This window comes from Vipera berus (assembly GCF_964194415.1).
Source record: "Vipera berus genome assembly, chromosome: 1".
Taxonomy (NCBI): domain Eukaryota; kingdom Metazoa; phylum Chordata; class Lepidosauria; order Squamata; family Viperidae; genus Vipera; species Vipera berus.
The window spans coordinates 51,212,105-51,230,725 of NC_138202.1; the positions used below are offsets into that span (position 1 = coordinate 51,212,105).

The window sequence follows — 18,621 nt, forward strand, 5'->3', positions numbered from 1 at the left end:
GCCTAACTTCTTCACCGAACAAACTATGATTCTATGCCTTCCCTAAGCCAAACTTGCTTGAAAAATAGTTCCTGTAAATTGTATCATAATGTCATTGCTACACTCATGCCCAAAACTAAACTAGGATGTTTCTGTTCATGGTTTGTGATATCATGCTACGAAGACTTGAGTTGCAATAATGCTAATCCATAACGGGAGAGTTTAGGTACATCTTACCAAGACATAAACAATGCATTAATGGTTTAGCATTATGTTTAAATGAGATGGGACCATTACTGGACTAAAGAAAATAAGCCATGATTAAACACAGTCTGTGTTTAAGGTTCTTGCTCCATAAAAACTTTAATTGCCTCACTAGGGGAAATCTAGAGATTTATGGCACCACTTTAAGAGTATTGCTGGATATGATCTATTGATACATAAACCCAGCCATTCAGGAGGTTACTTAGCCTTCTAATCCTACCAGCAAGACTTCAAATCTCCAAAATAAAAACCCAGCAAACCCGCTTGATGTGGAGCCGCTCAGGTTCAGACTTGGCAAAGCAGAGCCGTGTGGCATAGACAATGAGTCCAGGGATTCGTAATAGTTCCATGGCTGTCCCAATCAGGCTGGAGGTGATAACATAGTTGACAAAGAAAGCACCATTATCGGGAAGAAAAACACACCTGCATAAAAAAAATTCCAGGAAATCATTCATGAGAGAGAGGGAGAAAGAGAGAACATAATATAACAAAACTATATCCTGAGAAAGGCCATATGCAAGGGGTAGGACACCTTGGCTCTTTTATGACTCGTGGATTTCAAATCCCAGAATTCCTGAGCCAGCATGGCTCAGCTTGGAAACTCTCCCTTTCCCCTCAGCATGGCTGGCTCAGGAATTCTGGGAGTTGAAGTCCACAAGTCATAAAAGAGCCAAGGTTGCCTACCCCTGCCATATGCAATCGTAATAACCCACTTGCCTTCATGTGTTTTGTGCGAACAAGACACAAGCATCCCACAAATTAAAATTGGTGACCCATCTCACAACACACTCACAACGCTCAATGACACTTACTGAAATTTTATCTCTGCTTGATCCACAAAGTGAGTGTCAAATAGCCAGCGAAAGAAGAGATCCAAACTGGGAAGGGGAAACAAAGAAAAACAGAAGGCATCATAAGTTTGTTACTCTTTTAAAAAAACAGCCATACTTGAACCCTATTGGTTCAGTAAAAATGAGCATATTTCAGTGTACACAGCTTGAGGATGAGAACAAGTTTTCCGAAGAGATGTGACCAAGCTAATTTAACTCTTCTTGATTAGCAACAGCAGACATGATGTTGTGGTCAAATGGAAGGTAGCAATTAATATTTCAGTGCAGGAAGATATAGTTCTTATAAATTTGAAATAACAGGTTGGATAATATGGGGGTGGGTGGGTTTATGGAGATGGTGTGAAGGCAGTAAGCTAGCGTCTCTTCTCATTTTGAAAAACTACCATCTCTAACACAGCAAACATACTCCCTGTGTATATAATGGAATCAGGTTTCAAAGACTGAAGACACAAATCAGGAAATCATGATTGTTTTGTAGTGATGATAACATTCCAACTTGGCAGCAGATCAGCTACTCTGCATGTTTTCAGAAGCTTAAAGTAGGTGAAATATTATGTGGGACCTTGTTTATAGCCTTTGAGAAGCTAGTGATTTTTTTTTAATTTTTAGGAAAGCATTTAGTACATCATTTTAGCTGCCTAATTTAATAATGTATTGCTTGCTGGCACATTGTTGTTTCTGTTGCTATTTCCATTTTTAAAAGTGTTTGTCTTCCTTTTTTCCAAGGATCGGTTGAGCACAATTATTGTATAGCATTTTTAATGTAGGCCATGACTGAAATGCCAGCAGTCAGACATACATTTAAAAAATACGGGAGACACGATATCCAAAGATCAGAGGGTTTTTGATAGTGCCTTTTCAGACTACAAATTTTATTAAAAGGCATAAGCTTTCATGATGTTGAACAGATGTTCCACATTAAAGTAACATCAATGGATAATTTGGAAACTTGAACAAACCCATTGAATATCTATATGAAATATTCCTATGAGACATTGTTAAGTATCTAGTTTATCTAGTAACAAAATCATACTCAAACTTTTTGCTTGTCTGCATTCCCAGCCATGGATGTAAACAATCACGGAGGGAAGAACACTCAGTTATGAAGGGCTGATTTAATACCATGTGATAAGTGAAACTGCAGGATGGACAATTAGCTCAGAGATAAGCCCACATCGTTTGTAGGCAAATATGACTGGAACAGTTTTATTTCTGTTAAGCCCATTTTCTGATACCATACTTCATTAGAGTCCCAAAGATGCTTTTTCATGAGGCAACTGGGCTTTCTTGTTTTTCTTTGAAGACGTTTTGAAGACAAGATTCAGCAAGCCATCTACATTTAAAAGACCAAGGCCACTCTTTCGAAGACAGCCAAGTCCACATTTTCGACAGAGTGGACCGTTGGTTTGAAATAGGGGTCAAAGAGGCCATCTATGTCAAAATTGAACAGCCCTCTCTCAACAGAGGGGGAGAGATATGACATCACCTATCTCGAGTCTATTAACACAGTCCTTTCAGCAGTTCTAAGAAGCTCCACACCCACTTGCACTACTCAGGAGATCCTGAGGACACAGATAAACCTCCAAGTGGCCTCAATGACTCTCTAAAAGAATGCAAATGGCTAGCTGTCTGCAAGGAGTATAAATCCTTCTATTCCCCACCATCCAGTCAGAGCTGAAGAAGCTTCTTGGATGAGAAGTGAAATGTCTTCAAAGCAAAACAAGAGTGTCCAACTGCCTTGCGAAAAAGCATCTTTGGGACAACTATGACCTGAATGACTGAGAATTTCCATAGATACTTCATTACAGTGTAAGTAATATGTCCATAACAAGAAATAAACCCTTGTCTAATAGTATCCTTAAACTGCTGCCCAGTTAATTTAATATTATATAATTTGATATAGGCAGTATATTAAAGAGGGGAGGAAATGATTATCAGTATGAGGGCCTGCATCCATGGCCAACCAACACTTTACACTTACCACCACACTCAGCTTGGTGCTTAAAAAAACCCCAATTCTGTTGTATTAACATGAGCTATTCATAATGAAAACCAGATCTATATGGAGCATTTGCAATTTTGCTCTGTACCTGGTCAGTCCAAGTGAAGGCAAGATGATAACCATAAATACCAGAAAGAAATAACACTTGTGCATTGTGATCTGATTTTCACTTGACCTAAAGGAAATAAAAATGCATTTATTTGGGGGATGGAGAGAGAACAGCAATGAAAAGAAACCAAATTCTTCAGGAGAAAATTCAAAATGTTACATAATCAATAAAATGTTCCAAAATGTTTTCACCACAAAATTGTAAGTAATATGCATAATTAACCCATGTGCCTATATTTCTTTGCAGAGTTAATTTTGGTTAAACAATTTTGTGTTGCTTATTTTTTTTTGTTCTAGAAGGAGAGTTCCAGAAGGGAAGACTGAGACACAGAAATAAAGTAAACACCTCAACGCCAGAGTAAGAAAAAGTTTATCTAGAATGTTTCCAAATATATGTGCAATGAAAATGTGACAAAGAATAAATCAAAACAATAAATACCTGGATACTCGGTCTCCCCTGAATATTTATCCATTTTTTTTACTTATTGCTCTGGCAAGATAGATTCCCAGAGAAACTCTGAAAATGTAGCAATGTGATAAAATTGGAATTACCTTGTCCAATGTGTCTCGAAGAAAGCTGAGTAGTACACAATGAAAGGCAGAAACACAGAAAAAGCCCACAGCAGCAGTGTGGGGAAGAATTGAGTCACAATAGGGTTCTGGAAGGTGAGAGAGAAAGGGGATAAGCCAAGTGTTTTTCAAAAACAGGAACTTTTACTCCATACAATTTCCAAAAAAGTTTCTAAGACATGTTCTTTCTTTTGCTTGGTAGCTCACCCTGGGTTTCTTTTCTTCCTCTGTGTCTGCATTGAGGATTACAACTGGTGAGGTTTGATTTACTGGAATATTTTGAAGTGGAAAATGTTCTGATGAAATTAAACTACTTGTCACAGGCTCTAATGTGCCTAGGGAAAAATGTCAGCTTGCACCAGGATCTTTTGTTTGCACTGGAAAAAATTCTGATCAATGACATCTGTCTTGATGTTATTTGCTATGGGTTACACGAAAAAAAACACCTATATTCTGAATATGTAAACTTGCCTAACACAGTACAGTCGTACCTCAGTACTCATTGTTAATTGGATATGGGAGGTACAATGAGTACCAAACAAATTTTTCTCATTAGGAATAATGTAGTGAGCCACAAGGCAGCCAACACTGACAAGTTCTAGCTTGTGTGCGGAGTATCAGGCAAACAATGAGTACCAGGACAAAATTTTTGCATGAAAATAGATTGAACACCAAATTTGATGGGTTTCAAACCAACTGAGTAATTGATATCCATTTCTTACTAAAGATCTTTCAAAATGAGGTTCCCTTCCAAAAAAGCTAACCACTGGAAAATTCCATTGTTCTTTTTTAAAACATGACCAAACCCAATCTGACGACCACTTTTACCACAGGCATTAAGCAAATCCAGCTTCCCCAATTGACTTTGTTTGTCGGAAGTCAGCAAGGAAGGTCATAAATCATGATCACATTACTTCAAGACACTGCAACCGTCATAAATATAAGCAGGTTGTCAAGTGCCTAAATCACATGAGGATGTTGCTGTGATGATCATAAGTGTGAGGACCAGTCATGCATCACTAATTTTAGTACTGTCATAACTTTGAACAAATGGTCATGAGTCAAGGACTACCTATAACTGTGATACAATAAAAACAAATTCAGGGGAAAAGGATGAGAATTAGATTTGTGCTCTTTTTCTTTCTACACAGGAGAAGATCACTTGTACCATTCCAACAGTACCTTCAATATTAAGTCATTCTGCTACTCCAAACTAAAGATATAGCCTGCATTGAAGAGGCAGTATCAAGCAGGGAATTTCTAAATCAGGATGAATAATCCTTTTGGCTCATTGGCGCTCAGCTGCTCAGCTGGAACCATAGGGTGAGCCTGTGTGTACACATATACAAATTTGCACTACACTAGACATACCCTTGCAGGGCATAGTTAGGGGGGAGAGAGAAAGCAAATTTTCCTCTTTCTAGCACTCTTGAGCAGAGCTGAAGTGAGGGACAAGTCATGAGATCTTTCTTCATCCTAGCCACCCCATTTGTAGATCACCAGTTTTCTGCTCCAAGCGGGGTGGGGGGGGAGGCAGAATTCTAGTTCTTGAGAAAGTAATCAGAAAGAAAAGGGACGTTATGGGGCTTTTTCCTTCCTTCCATTGAACTCAGTGGCAATTGCCATTTTCCTATCCCTACAAACAGCACAGATTAGTGGCAACACTCATTTGTTCCTCACCTGTAAACCGATTAGGATCTTCAGCTGATCCTGGGAGAAGTTACTCTATAGACTACATGTTTTGTACCTAAGGGTTCCTTGGTTCCCATTTGTAAATTAGATTATTTCCAATTCTATACATTTTTTACCTCCTGCGATACCTTATTTGTCCTGTATGCTGCTGGTGACCTCTCAGACAGTGTTGTCCACCCAGGCAGCATTTCATTATTAAGAAGTCTGGCTAGAGCAAATATCATGGCCCAACTGGTAGGTAGGCAAGTACAATTGTGGAGTGAGATTAAGCATGGAAGACTCAAAAGTCTGGGAGTGAGATGTTATCCTGCCTGACTTCAGGGCCAGTAAGGAATCACAGCTGTGCTATGCACCTTGAGGCTCTCCACAGGCCGTGTAACGTTGAACATGTCTATGGTGTTCACGATGATGGCTGGAGTAGTGAGGAAGAAGAGGAGGAGGAAAAGGCAGATGTTGAGCAGGATAAATTTCACCCACCACAAAGCACCACCAACAGATAAATTCTCCCTGTGAGAAAGAAAGCAGGGGTTGGAAGCTGTATGCAACAAAGGCAAGGAAACACTGTCCAATATCAATATGTTAGGGCTTCATTCAAGATAAAGCTTCCGCCCCTTGTCCTTTTATGACTTGTACATAAATCACAACATGCATTTAAAAACTACAAATTATGCACAGGAAAGTTTATAATCTTTCACAACAAATTAGGCCTAGATGACTTCGGCTGAACTAAGCACTTATTGGTTCTCTTTTTAAACTAGTCTGAGGGCAAAATTTATATATAATTCCTTTCCTGTGCATTGCCCACCAATGGGACAATTTGTAGACGTCAACAATATAAGAAAATAATAATAAAAGCCACATGAACATCTACACAAAAAAAATCATGACTATCACAATATTATCTAAAATCTAAAACTGCAATTGCTGTGTAATGAACAGCTGGACTAAATACCGTATTCACTAATATTTACAAGCAGTACAGAAGCTTTGTTCAATACTTCTTTTGTACTTGGTTTCACTCCAAGGCATGCTTTCAACAATATATTTCTCCTGAAATATGCTAGACTGTATTTTATAACAATACCCCCCCATGGCTAATAAAGAAACATAAAACACTTATAATGGGAGAACTTAACATTTCAATGTTTTTTTTACAGATTTTTACAAGCTGGGGGAAGAAAAAAAAGAAATTACCAGATGATGTCATTGGGTGCAGGGGCATAGGTGACACCCCAGCATTGGGATTTCACCACTGTAGTAACAGATGACTGTTGTGGATGCTTGCGACAGCGGATGCGGCTGTAATCCTTTAAAATACTGGGAAAGCAAAAAAAAGAATCAAGAGGGGGAATTAACTAGCCAGGTTCCTCTTGTTTGTGTTGGAATTTTTTTAAAAAAAATCATGTGGTTTGCCTTATCCAGTCCAATAGTTTTAGCTACGTGGTTAGCTACCAATTCATTTTTTTGTTTAACACGTTTATATCCTTTCTATCTTTTGCAAATGTCTCAATAGACTTGCACACTTAGATTCAGGCATAGCATGAAATAAACTATGCTCAGTGCATGAAACTAAAAGATTTAAGAAACAGCAATGCCTCCAAATGGACATCTGATCTTAAATATTAAGGGAGATTCACCGAAATGCACCCATCAAATAGTTCCAGAATAATAAAAAAATGGAGGGATATCTGTTAATGCTGCCATGGTGGAACAGCAGAAACAAGGCAAGGTATTATAGTTGACGTAATGAAAGGGATGGGTGCCTGCATAGGTGGTAAGTGACATCATATGAATTATGATGTCACTGCACAAATGACATGAATTATGGATTTTGCATTAATCTAACAGTGACTAATGAAGAATCCTTTCTAAACTGAAAAAGCTTTCCTATATACACAAAGTATTGAGAAATTTCATATACATCAGGATTTTTGTCAGTGAAATACTAATAGCAATTATGGGGGTTCAAGGTTGTAAACTTGGATATAACATTGTCTTGTTGAAGAAGAACTTACCTAGAATACATAATTTTCAAACATGTTCTTCTCAGCTACCCCAATTCAGTGGAAATATAGTTGGATTGAGTGTACAAAGAAATACATAAAGAAGAACTGGCCACTTATTTATAACTGCAGTTCTTCGAGTGGCTGTCTGTGAATGAACACGCTGAGATTATGTGTCTTTGCAGAGCAATTTGATATGATGTTAGCCTAGAACCCAATATGATCACTTTAAAGGTTGATCAAAAGAGCCCAAAGATTACACATAACAATATACATTGAAAATGATCCAGGTCCCAAAGGGCTAATAGAGGAGCTATCAAGGTCAAAATAATTGCTTAGAGCCTTGAGGTTGGCACCTACTGTATAGCTCTGTGGTACTAAGTATGCAAGCAGTTTCAAGTTCTGGTGAGTGGCCTTGGTCAAAAACAGTACATCTTTTCCACTTTTTAAACACAAAAAAATGGTGACCTTTGGCCAAGACATGAATTGGACCACAGATCTCTCTGCATGTTACACAAACTTCAGTAACCTCAGTGCTAAATAATCCATTTTCACTGAAGGAAAGCCTCAGTTGTAACATTAGCCTTCAATTGCTGTGGAGTGGGGCCAGCATGGCAACACAAGGCAATAGAAGATGCCACAGGTTTGGCTGCATTACAAGCCATATTTAATTCTTTTTGACTAACTACAATGCTTCAGTTTGCAAAAACTAAATTATTCACCTTCTGTCTTTTGACAGATATGATAGAACTGGGGACGCCTATTCCAGAGAAAATGATGGCATTTTTGTCATGAATATATAATAATTGGCAGTATGGAGGAAAAAAACTCCAAAGAATATAACTTGTATACAAGACTGTCCAGTGCTATGTGTGGATTCCAAATATTATTGATGGTAAGAAACAGATGGTGTATATTAAAATAAGAAGCAGCAGAATAAAAAAACACCCTCTTGTCAAAATATCTTAAGAGCAGGGATGACCACCTAATTTCAAGACCCCTTTCCCACTGCAGCCAGTATTCAAAATGGATTTGATGCCATTCCTGATAGCCTCTGAGTGAAGGAGAAACAGGAGAGGGGAAAAAGGAGGACCATGTGAAATAAAGCGGCCTGCAAGCCCTGAATAAATTTTTACTGAGGGAATGAGGCCTTTCATAGCAACTGAATTATCTACTTCTACCTTTGGAAATGATTTGTAATCAGGTCTGGCCCTACCACTGGAAAAAACAAAGCAATGATTAGATAGAATAGGCTGCAGAGCAGTAGTGATAATTTGAGTTACCTCTCAGTAACTCAGCTATTTTTCTCCCTTGGAGGAGAGAATCATGTATGCCACAAAGTTTGCAGTTGACCCTTTGAATCAGTGTTTTTCAAATCTGCCAATTTTAAGATGCCAGCTGGGAATGCTGGGAGTTGAAGTTCACACATCCTAAAGTTGTCAAGTTTGGGAAAAACAAGATCTCTAAATTATCCTTTAGTCTCAACTGTGGCAGAAGCTTATTGCTTATTTTAAAGTACTGTAAAGATTCCACTGCCCATCCATTAACTTCTTAGCCTCAGATAACAAAAGGCTTGGGTTGGCCTTGTACTAGGAAGACTCACATGGCTGTCATTCTTTCATCCTGGAATGTGACGAAGGCCATGTCAAGGCGCTTGAGAGCAATCCGGCTGCGTTCAGCATTAAACTCATCTGTCAGTTTCTCCTCTAGCTCTCCATAGTACTGCTCAGCATCCACCTAATCAAAAAGAAATAAGTTTACTTCTTTTTTTGGTCATTGATTTTAGTGTTAGCTAGAATAAATGCTGGATGGGGTCAACAGACTTCCTATATTCCCTCAGAGGCAGCCTTCATTGGTTGTCTCTCCAAATAATACATTGGGAAAGAATGTGAAAAGATATTTGATGGTTTAATCCAAGCTTTTCCATCAAGAGGCTAAACAAATTATGCTTCTTCTGATGACAGAGTCTATGACCAGACCCGTAACAATATTAGCAGCCAGAAAAAAGCTCTTGGCTGTTCCAGGAAGGTGTGTCCATGCAAGGGAGAGAGAGGTACTGCATCTTTCCAAACCTTTCTGACAGACACCACATGAAATAAAGCAGCAACAACCATATCAAGTAAGTAACAGCTCAGTAACAGGAAGAGATGCCAGATTTATAATGTCCTCCCAATGGTGCTAAGGGGAGCAGGCTTTCAGCAAAGGCACAGAGCTGTGCCACCTTCTTTAAAGCTTGTACTGAATCTGTGAATCTGCCCTACAGCAAGGCAGATAGGAAAATGTTATTTTAATAACCATAATCTATTCCTGACTTTAGCGTAAGCCTGAAACATAGGGCCACTTTAAAGTACCATAGGTACCAGTACTGATCAAACCTTTTTCTCTTTTTGCTTTTTTTCTACCAGGATATTCAAGTAATTCCCTTTATATATTTGCTAAACAGATAAATAGTACTGCCATTCAGGTCCCCATCTTGGCTATCAGTCATTCCTTTTGGCCAACTCTCCAGACAAGTTTACTGTTATGGGGATAAAAGCAGGGAAGATCTTCTTCTCTGTAATATCTCTAGTTGCTGGGCCATAGTCACACAAATAGAAAACCTGACTCATCATGGTTTCTTTTCAGAGTGAAAAGTGACATGTATTTACTTGTGTGGTCCCTTGATAATGTTCTGAGGAGACATTCACTGAGCATGTAGGTCACTGTTTCTCAAGCTTGGCGACCTGAACATGGGTGGACTTCAACTCCCAGAATTGAAGTCCCCCACAACATTGTCAGGTTTTCTGTTTGTATGAACATGGCCCAGGTTGAGAAACTCTGATGTAGGTGATGAGAATGTGACATGGCTACACTCTCAATTTTTGAAACAACAAAAATAATTCAGAGCTTAATTGCTCTGTCAACTAAAAAGAATGATCTAGAAGTCCAAAGTTGAAATCTTATTTTTGGCATGAGCTCAGCCTAGGTGAGTGGGATGGCAGAACTGGGCATTCAGCTCTCCTCTTGAGCTGGGCTATTATTTATTTTATGGTCAGTATGTGATATTGAAGGGAACCGTCACTAGCCCAGGTCAAAGATTGGTAGCATGTACACAACAATGAGGGGAACACAAGACCCAAAGTTCCCAGTGCTATTTTTTTTTACAATCAGTTAATATCTTCATATTCTTTGTACCTCTTCAAAGCCACAAATACGGCAGCAGAAAATTCGAGAACATGGATGGATTTTGATCATAATTTTCCCCTCCTTTTGAGCCTTGGTTGTGAAGTAAAGCCTCCCTTTCATTGCCTTGCGCCTGGCAGGTATAAAATTAGAAAAAAAATGTTAATGCAGCCATCCATTTCTTTATGACACTTTTCCAAATCTCGTATTTTATGTTCTTACAAATGAAAATTTTGGACACTTTTGACTTGGAATGAAACTGTAAGAATATTTTCTAGGAACAGTGGTGAAGACCAAATGGACCAAATCAAGTTGAATGAGGCTTCCATTATTCCTAGGTGGTTCTGGTGAGTCCTCTCTTTTGCTGACATGTAATTATACTGAAAGTAATGTTTAGAGATATCATTCAGAAAATAAGTGTTTCTTGATGGTATGAAAGCTGATGAATAATGCCAACTGGCAGGAAGGGCCCCTTTGATTAGAGTACCCCTCTGATGACCTGCAATTTGGTTTTTTAAAAGGAAAGTAAGATAAATTCATGGACCTTCTCATTGGTTGTTGGTTCTGATGGTATTATTGGAAGACATTCTTGTAGTCAGTTTAGATGGCTGCCATTTGTTAGGCATATGATTAGCCACTGCGAGAGTCCAATGCTGGGGCAAGCAAATTTTGATCTGATGATTCATTGTGTTTATTATGCTTTTAAATTAAACATGTTGCTTCTTTTCTCCTTTTGTCATCAAGGTAAATATATGCCTATTGAATATTTGAGCCATAGTTGCATTCATTTCCAAAAATTGTAGAAGACCTCAACTATTCCCTTAGTGCTTAAAGTATATGTAAGCAAGACAAGATAGATTATTTGAGGGGGAAAAAGTTTCAAACCAAAAATGCTTAGAGAATTCAATATTTTCACATTCCTATAAGAAAACAGTACCTTGCTTAATTATCCACTGGATTTTATATTTCTCCTGAGTACTGAAAAACCTTTCACAGCATCAAAACACATAGTTATAAATACATTTGAAAATATAGCATTTAATCACATATTCTTGAAAGTGTCATATTTTTGTTACTTAATACAAGAAATAAAGGGAAATGTACGTTTCTGTTTTATTTTAGTGGATGTTTAATTTGGATTCATCTCATTTTCTACTACTAACTGGTATTAATATTGAAAAAACTTTAAAAGCCTATAGGAAAATAGGATTAGCATTTTGTACTGCAACCTTCCTCTCAAGGCAGCAGCTTCAAAATTGGAAACTGCCTTTATTCGCGGAACAAAAGACGGACTGGGCACAGAAAAGGGCTTCAACGTCTTCTTGAAACAAGTGTCTCAAATGATGACATTCTCTCCCTGTTCCGGAATTCAGGTTTGATGCCAAGGTTTTTAATTTTCCAAAATGAGCTTGACATATCTTTTCACCAAGACCAGTACCTGTGATTGCTTCTGTAGCCCTGTTTTCAGAAAACTAGAAAAGATTTATGGCTTTAAATACATTTCCAGATATATTATCATTTTTTAAAATTCCTTTAAGTTTTTGCAATTTCCTTGGCAAGATTTTTCTAGTTCCTAGTTTGTCAGGCTGAGAGCAAATGTCTTGCCCAAAGTCACCCAAGTTGGTTTTGTGCCTAAGGCAAGACTAGCATCTCACTTTCTGTTTCTAGCTTGGTGCCTTCAATCACTACACCAAACTGACTCTTTTTATGGTCTTCTTTAACTATGAAGTATTCAATCTAGTGAAATATAACCTGAGATGCAGGGTTCTCAGTGTGTGTGTGTGTGTATATATATATATACACACAGGCAGTAGTCACACCGGTGACAGGCAGTAGTCACAGGCAGTAGTCACACCGGTGACAGCTCATATTTGTGTAAATTGCTAACAAAGAATTAAGGGAGACTGATATGCATTTCAAACTTATTAGTTTTCATCAGTCAGCCATACCCTTCTGAGATTCAAACCTGGGCTGATTGCACATTAGGCAGTTGTTTTCACCTCTAGGCCACAGGATCTCTCTCGCTTTGTTAGCTTGAGAAGCAAGGGGAGATATGTGTCAAATGCTTGTTAACTATTTTAGATTACCTTGCTAGGCCCCAAACATGGGACAAATCTTTATTTCCTGTTTCAGCCTATCCTGAAGGCCATCGACAGGCAGTAGTCACACCGGTGACAGCTCATATTTGTGTAAATTGCTAACAAAGAATTAAGGGAGACTGATATGCATTTCAACAACTGCCTAATGTGCAATCAGCCCAGGTTCGAATTTCAGAAGGGTATGGCTGACTGATGAAAACTAATAAGTTTGAAATGCATATCATTTCAAGGTAGGTAGGTAGGTAGGTAGGTCGGTCTTGGCGTATTCAGGTCTTTTCTCGTGTAAGATTGATAGTGTCTTAGCAACGTTTCGACGAGGTCCCACTCGTCATCTTCAGGCTGGTGTCTTCGGCTTTGTGCTTGTGCAAGCAAAGTGTGATCGGAGCTGCCGTCTCTCTATAAATATTGGTGGGGGTGTGTGGGGTGCTGGCTTTGTTGCTGTAAGTGGGTTGGTTGGCTGTGTTGTTACATGTTGATTGGTTGATGGGGTTATTGTTTGTGGATTAGTCGGCTGTTAACAGCCAGCACCCCCCACCCCCCCACCAATATTTATAGAGAGACGGCAGCTCCAATCATGGTATCAATCTTACATGGGAAAAAACCCGACTACGCCAAGACCTACATACCTGTACCCGGAAATATATATATATATATATAAGGTTTTTTTAAATAGCAAATTAATATAGAAGCTGAAGTGAAATTACGTGGGTAAAACAAAATGCAAAAATGACAGGCAGTACAAACAGAATTAATGGGCTCTATTATGGTACTTGTATTATAAGGGAACAAATAAATGGATAATGCATACCATGTTAAAAAAATGCTTAAGCAAAGGACAAGAAACTACAGTACTTTCTTTTTTGCCTCTTCACCAGATGAAGAAGGGTGATGACATTTTTTACAGTGGTGCTAATTATTATTATCTAGTTTTTTTTAAAAAAAAACAACCCACCAAAACTCCTTCTAGCATGATCCTGATGCACAAAAATCCCAGGACATTTTCCTCCACACATTCTAAGGGGTTCAGAATAACTCAGATCTAAGCAAGACTTTTGAAAGCCTACCTCTCTGAATCCAGCTTCATCAATCTGCGAACATCAGAGCAAAATTGGACACCGGTCACTGTGCAGCTTGGATAAGCCTCACTATCAGAAGAGATAATCAAATTTTTTTTAATAATAAAGATCTGATATTCCTTGTAGAATGTGCTTGGAAAAATGGGCATCCCAGAACATTGTTCTCACACAAAAGCCATATACAAGTCAAGAAGTCACAGCATGCACAGAATATGGTAAAATAGCATGGCTCCATTGAGACAAGACTGTATATTCTCCACTTATTTATTCAACCTATATCGGGGGTCCCCAACCCCAGTTCGTGGACCGGTACCAGTCCATGGTCCATTGGGAACTGGGCTGTGCGAGTGGCGGACAAATACACAAAGCTCCATTTGTGCAAGCGGCGGGAATGTGTGTGAAATCATCCCCTCCTCTGCCAAGTCGCAGCTGCCCTGCTGCTTCTGTCAGTCTGCCAAACCGGAAAGGATGGGGACCGCTGACCTATATAATGAATATTTTGTATAACACTGTGTATAGCATATTAAGATTGGAAGAGGATACTGATGACACTAATCTGAAAATGCAAAGAATCTGCAAATACTAGCAATAAAAGTCAAACAGCACACTGAAAAAAAATGAGAGTAAAATTAAATACAAAGAAGTCTAAACTAATGACAACAGGTACAATATCTGGTCTTAGAACTGATGATGAAGAAATCAAAATGGTACATAGCTTGTGCCTTTTAGAATCAACAGCAAAGTAACAATCAGTCAAGAAATAGGCTGTAGACTAAATGTGACAGAGAAGCTACGAAGGCATTGGAAAAGTTATTCAAATACCATGATGTGCCTATACCTACAAAGCTCAGAATAGTGTGAAGCATAATATTCCCTGTGGAATATCATTGGAAAAGTTGGAGCAGAATAGCAAAAGCACAACACTTTTGAATTTGATGTTGGAGAAGAATCCTGAGAATACCGTTCTTGGCTGTACTACGCACAGTAAAGTGGCCTTCAAAGAAATCAACCCAGAGTTCTCACTCAAGGCACAAATGTCTAGATTTGAATTATCCTAATTTGGACACATTAGGCAAAGAAGGCTTAAATGATGCAAGAGGAGGAAAGTGAAGAAGAGGACAACTAACAGCAAGAAGGATAGATTCAATCACAGTAATGATGGGTGCACAGTTGGAAGACTTGAAGGACCAGGTTATGGAAAGATTATCATGGAGAAAATGTATCTATATGATCGATAAGAAGCAACACCAACTTGATTGGTCACAATTAATCAATCAATGTCCATCTGGAGTCCAAATCAGCTTTCAGATATCAACTCTCACAAGAGGAAATGCTTCATGAAAAGGGAAAAGAATAGTTAGTTATTGTAACTGATGTTATTTGAGTTGGCATACTTTTAGAACGGAAGCCAAAAGATAACTGGAATAACAGGCAAGTTTGGCCTTGGAGTACAAAATGAAGCAGGGCACAGGCTGATAGAATTTTGTCAAGAGAATACGATGGTCATAGCAAACACTCTTTTCCAACAACCCAAGAGACGGCTCTACACATGGACATCACCAGACGGTCAACACAGAAATCAGATTGACTATATGCTCTGCAGCCAAAGATGGAGAAGCTCTATACAGTCGGTAAAAACAAGACCAGGAGCTGACTGTGGCTCAGACCATGAGCTTCTCCTTGCAAAGTTTAGGCTTAAACTGAAGAAAGTAGGGAAAAGCACTAGGCCACTCAGGTATGAATTAAATCATATCCCTGTTGAATATACAGTAGAGGTGACAAATAGATTTAAGGAATTAGATCTGATAGACAGAGTGCCTGAAGAACTATGGACAGAGGTTCGCGACATTGTTCAACAGGTAGCAACCAAAACCATCCCAAAGAAAAAGAAATGCAAAAAAGCAAAATGGCTGTCTGAGGAAGCTTTGCAAATAGCTGAGGAAAGGAGGGAAGCGAAAGGCAAGGGAGAAAAACATAGATATGCCCAATTGAATGCAGAATTCCAGAGAATATCTAGAAGATATAAGAATGCCTTCTTAAATGAACAGTGCAAAGAAATAGAAGAAAACAATAGAATAGGGAGGACCAGAGATCTTTTCAAGAAAATTGGAGAGATGAAGGGAACGTTTCATGCAAAAATGGGCATGATAAAGGACCAAAATGGCAGGGACCTAACAGAGGCAGAAGAGATTAAGAAGAGGTGGCAAAATTACACAGAAGAACTATACAAGAATGAGCTTAACGTCCCAGATAATCACAATGAGGTGGTCACTGACCTCGAGCCAGACATCCTAGAATGTGAGGTGAAGTGGGCCTTAGAAAAGCTGAGCAACAACAAAGCTAGTGGAGGTGACAGTATTCCAGCTGAGCTATTCAAAATCTTAAAAGACAGTGCAGTAAAAGTGCTACACTCAATTTGCCAGCAAATTTGGAAAACTCAACAGTGGCCACAGGATTGGAAAAGATAAGTTTACATTCCAATTCCAAAGAAAGGCAGTGCCAAAGAATGTTCAAACTATCGCACCATTGCACTCATTTCTCATGCTAGTAAAGTCATGCTTAAAATCCTACAAGCTAGACTTCAGCAGTATGTGGATCGAGAACTACCAGAAGTACAGGCAGGATTTCGAAGAGGCAGAGGAACTAGAGATCAAATTGCCAACATATGCTGGATCATGGAGAAAGCTAGGGAGTTCCAGAAAAACATCTACTTCTGCTTCATTGACTATGCTAAAGCCTTTGATTGTGTGGATCATAACAAACTGTGGCAAGTTCTTAAAGAGATGGGAGTACCAGACCATCTTATTTGTCTCTTGAGAAACCTATATGCGGGTCAAGAAGCAACAGTGAGAACTGGACACGGAACCACTGATTGGTTCAAAATTGGGAAAGGAGTCCGGCAAGGCTGTATACTGTCACCCTGCCTATTTAACTTATATGCAGAGCACATCATGAGAAAGGCAGGGCTAGATGAATCAAAAGTTGGAATTAAGATTGCCGGAAGAAATATCAACAACCTAAGATACGCAGATGATACCACTCTAATGGCAGAAAGTGAAGAAGAACTAAAGAGCCTCTTGTTGCGGGTGAAGAAGGAGAGTGCAAAACATGGGTTGAAACTTAACATTAAGAAAACCAAGATCATGGCATCTGGCCCTCTCAATTCCTGGCAAATAGATGGGGAAGAAATGGAGGTAGTGACAGATTTTGTTTTCCTGGGCTCCAAGATCACTGCAGATGGGGACTGTAGCCAAGAAATTAAAAGACGCTTGCTCCTGGGGAGGAAAGCCATGGCAAATCTAGACAGCACACTAAAAAGCAGAGACATCACCCTGTCAACAAAAGTGCGTATAGTCAAGGCTATGGTCTTCCCAGTTGCAATGTATGGCAGTGAAAGTTGGACCATAAGAAAGGCTGAGCGCCAAAGAATTGAGACCTTTGAACTATGGTGCTGGAGAAGACTCCTGCGAGTCCCTTGGACTGCAAGGCGATCAAACCGGTCAGTCCTAGAGGAGATCAATCCTGACTGCTCTTTAGAAGGCCAGATCCTGAAGCTAAAACTCAAATACTTTGGCCACCTAATGAGAAGGAAGGACTCACTGGAGAAGAGCCTAATGCTGGGAAAGATCGAGGGCAATAGAAGAAGGGGACGACAGAGAATGAGGTGGCTGGATGGAGTCACTGAAGCAGTAGGCGTGAGCTTAAATGGACTCCAGAAGATGGTAGAAGACAGGAAGGCCTGGAGGAATGTTGTCCATAGGGTCGCGATGGGTCGGACACGACTTCGCAGCTAACAACAACAACTTTTAGAATTAAGAAATAGAACTCCACCTTGGAAAGCAAAGATAGAAGGGGTGACAAAATCTCAGTTGCACATTTGATTGATTAATAACAGACCCCCCTCCCATCCTGCTTCCACCCTTCCCATCTTTAATGGGATCACAGTGCTTGACTGGTTTTTAACTGATTTACGTTTTTAGTATATTTATACTTGTTTTTCATAAGCCACCCAGATGGGCAACCAATAAATTTTATAAATAAATAAAGCCCAAATTATGAATTAGTTATCAATTTTTCACTGTGGTTTCTATGAGTCACATATATGGGTAGATAGCAAGCTAAATTATTTTCAGGCAGGTTTTGGTAATCAGAAACGAGGAAACCACCCCTCCCCAAAGCTGCATCCCTATGAATCAAATGTTCAGCCTGTAATGCTTCACAGACATTAATAGTTATGCCTGCTCTGTCTAGCAATTGCATGTCCGTGATGGCCTGACACAATTCAGGTGAACTGACTTCTCATTATATCTGGCACAATCCATAGGATAGCAAGTGACTCACTGTTCAAAATGAAGCATAATGGAAGTGGGCTTTTTGTGAAAGGCTGATGTCTCATCCAAGTTAAGGTGAATGTTCTATATAGATCTCTCTCCAATTGGTTAGAGAGATTTGGAAAGGAAATAAAGAGGATGATGTCCTGGTTGAAATGAAATTCTAATACTGTGTTCAGCATTATATGGTCCAAGTGAATTCTAGATATTCTAGAAGAGCAACAAAGATGATTGGGGGACTGGAGGCTAAAACATATAGGGAACGGTTGCTGGAATTGGGTATGTGTAGTTTAATGAAGAGAAGGGTGAGGGGTGACATGATAGCAGTGTTCCAATATCTCAGGGGCCGCCACAAAGAAGAGGGAGCCAAGCTATTCTCCAAAGCACCTGAAAGCAGGACAAGAAGCAATGGATGGAAACTAGTCAAGGAGAGAAGCAACCTAGAACTAAGGAGAAACTTCCTGACAGTTAGAACAACTAACCA

General features: G+C 39.2%; 1 protein-coding gene across 11 annotated transcripts in view; it reads right to left on the reverse strand.

Moving 5' to 3' along the window:
- Window positions 1-18,621, reverse strand: part of TMEM63C (transmembrane protein 63C) — a 97,146-nt gene that overhangs the window by 15,967 nt on the left and 62,558 nt on the right. For all 11 annotated transcript variants that reach the window (XM_081313360.1, XM_081313351.1, XM_081313356.1 and 8 more), the window contains 9 exons: window positions 13,795-13,875; window positions 10,644-10,764; window positions 9,073-9,206; window positions 6,661-6,783; window positions 5,820-5,973; window positions 3,757-3,863; window positions 3,185-3,271; window positions 1,056-1,121; window positions 504-666 (listed from right to left, as the gene is read on the reverse strand). In XM_081313360.1, coding sequence (XP_081169486.1) covers window positions 504-666; window positions 1,056-1,121; window positions 3,185-3,271; window positions 3,757-3,863; window positions 5,820-5,973; window positions 6,661-6,783; window positions 9,073-9,206; window positions 10,644-10,764; window positions 13,795-13,875 — 1,036 coding nt within the window. The remainder of the gene's footprint in view (window positions 1-503; window positions 667-1,055; window positions 1,122-3,184; window positions 3,272-3,756; window positions 3,864-5,819; window positions 5,974-6,660; window positions 6,784-9,072; window positions 9,207-10,643; window positions 10,765-13,794; window positions 13,876-18,621) is intronic.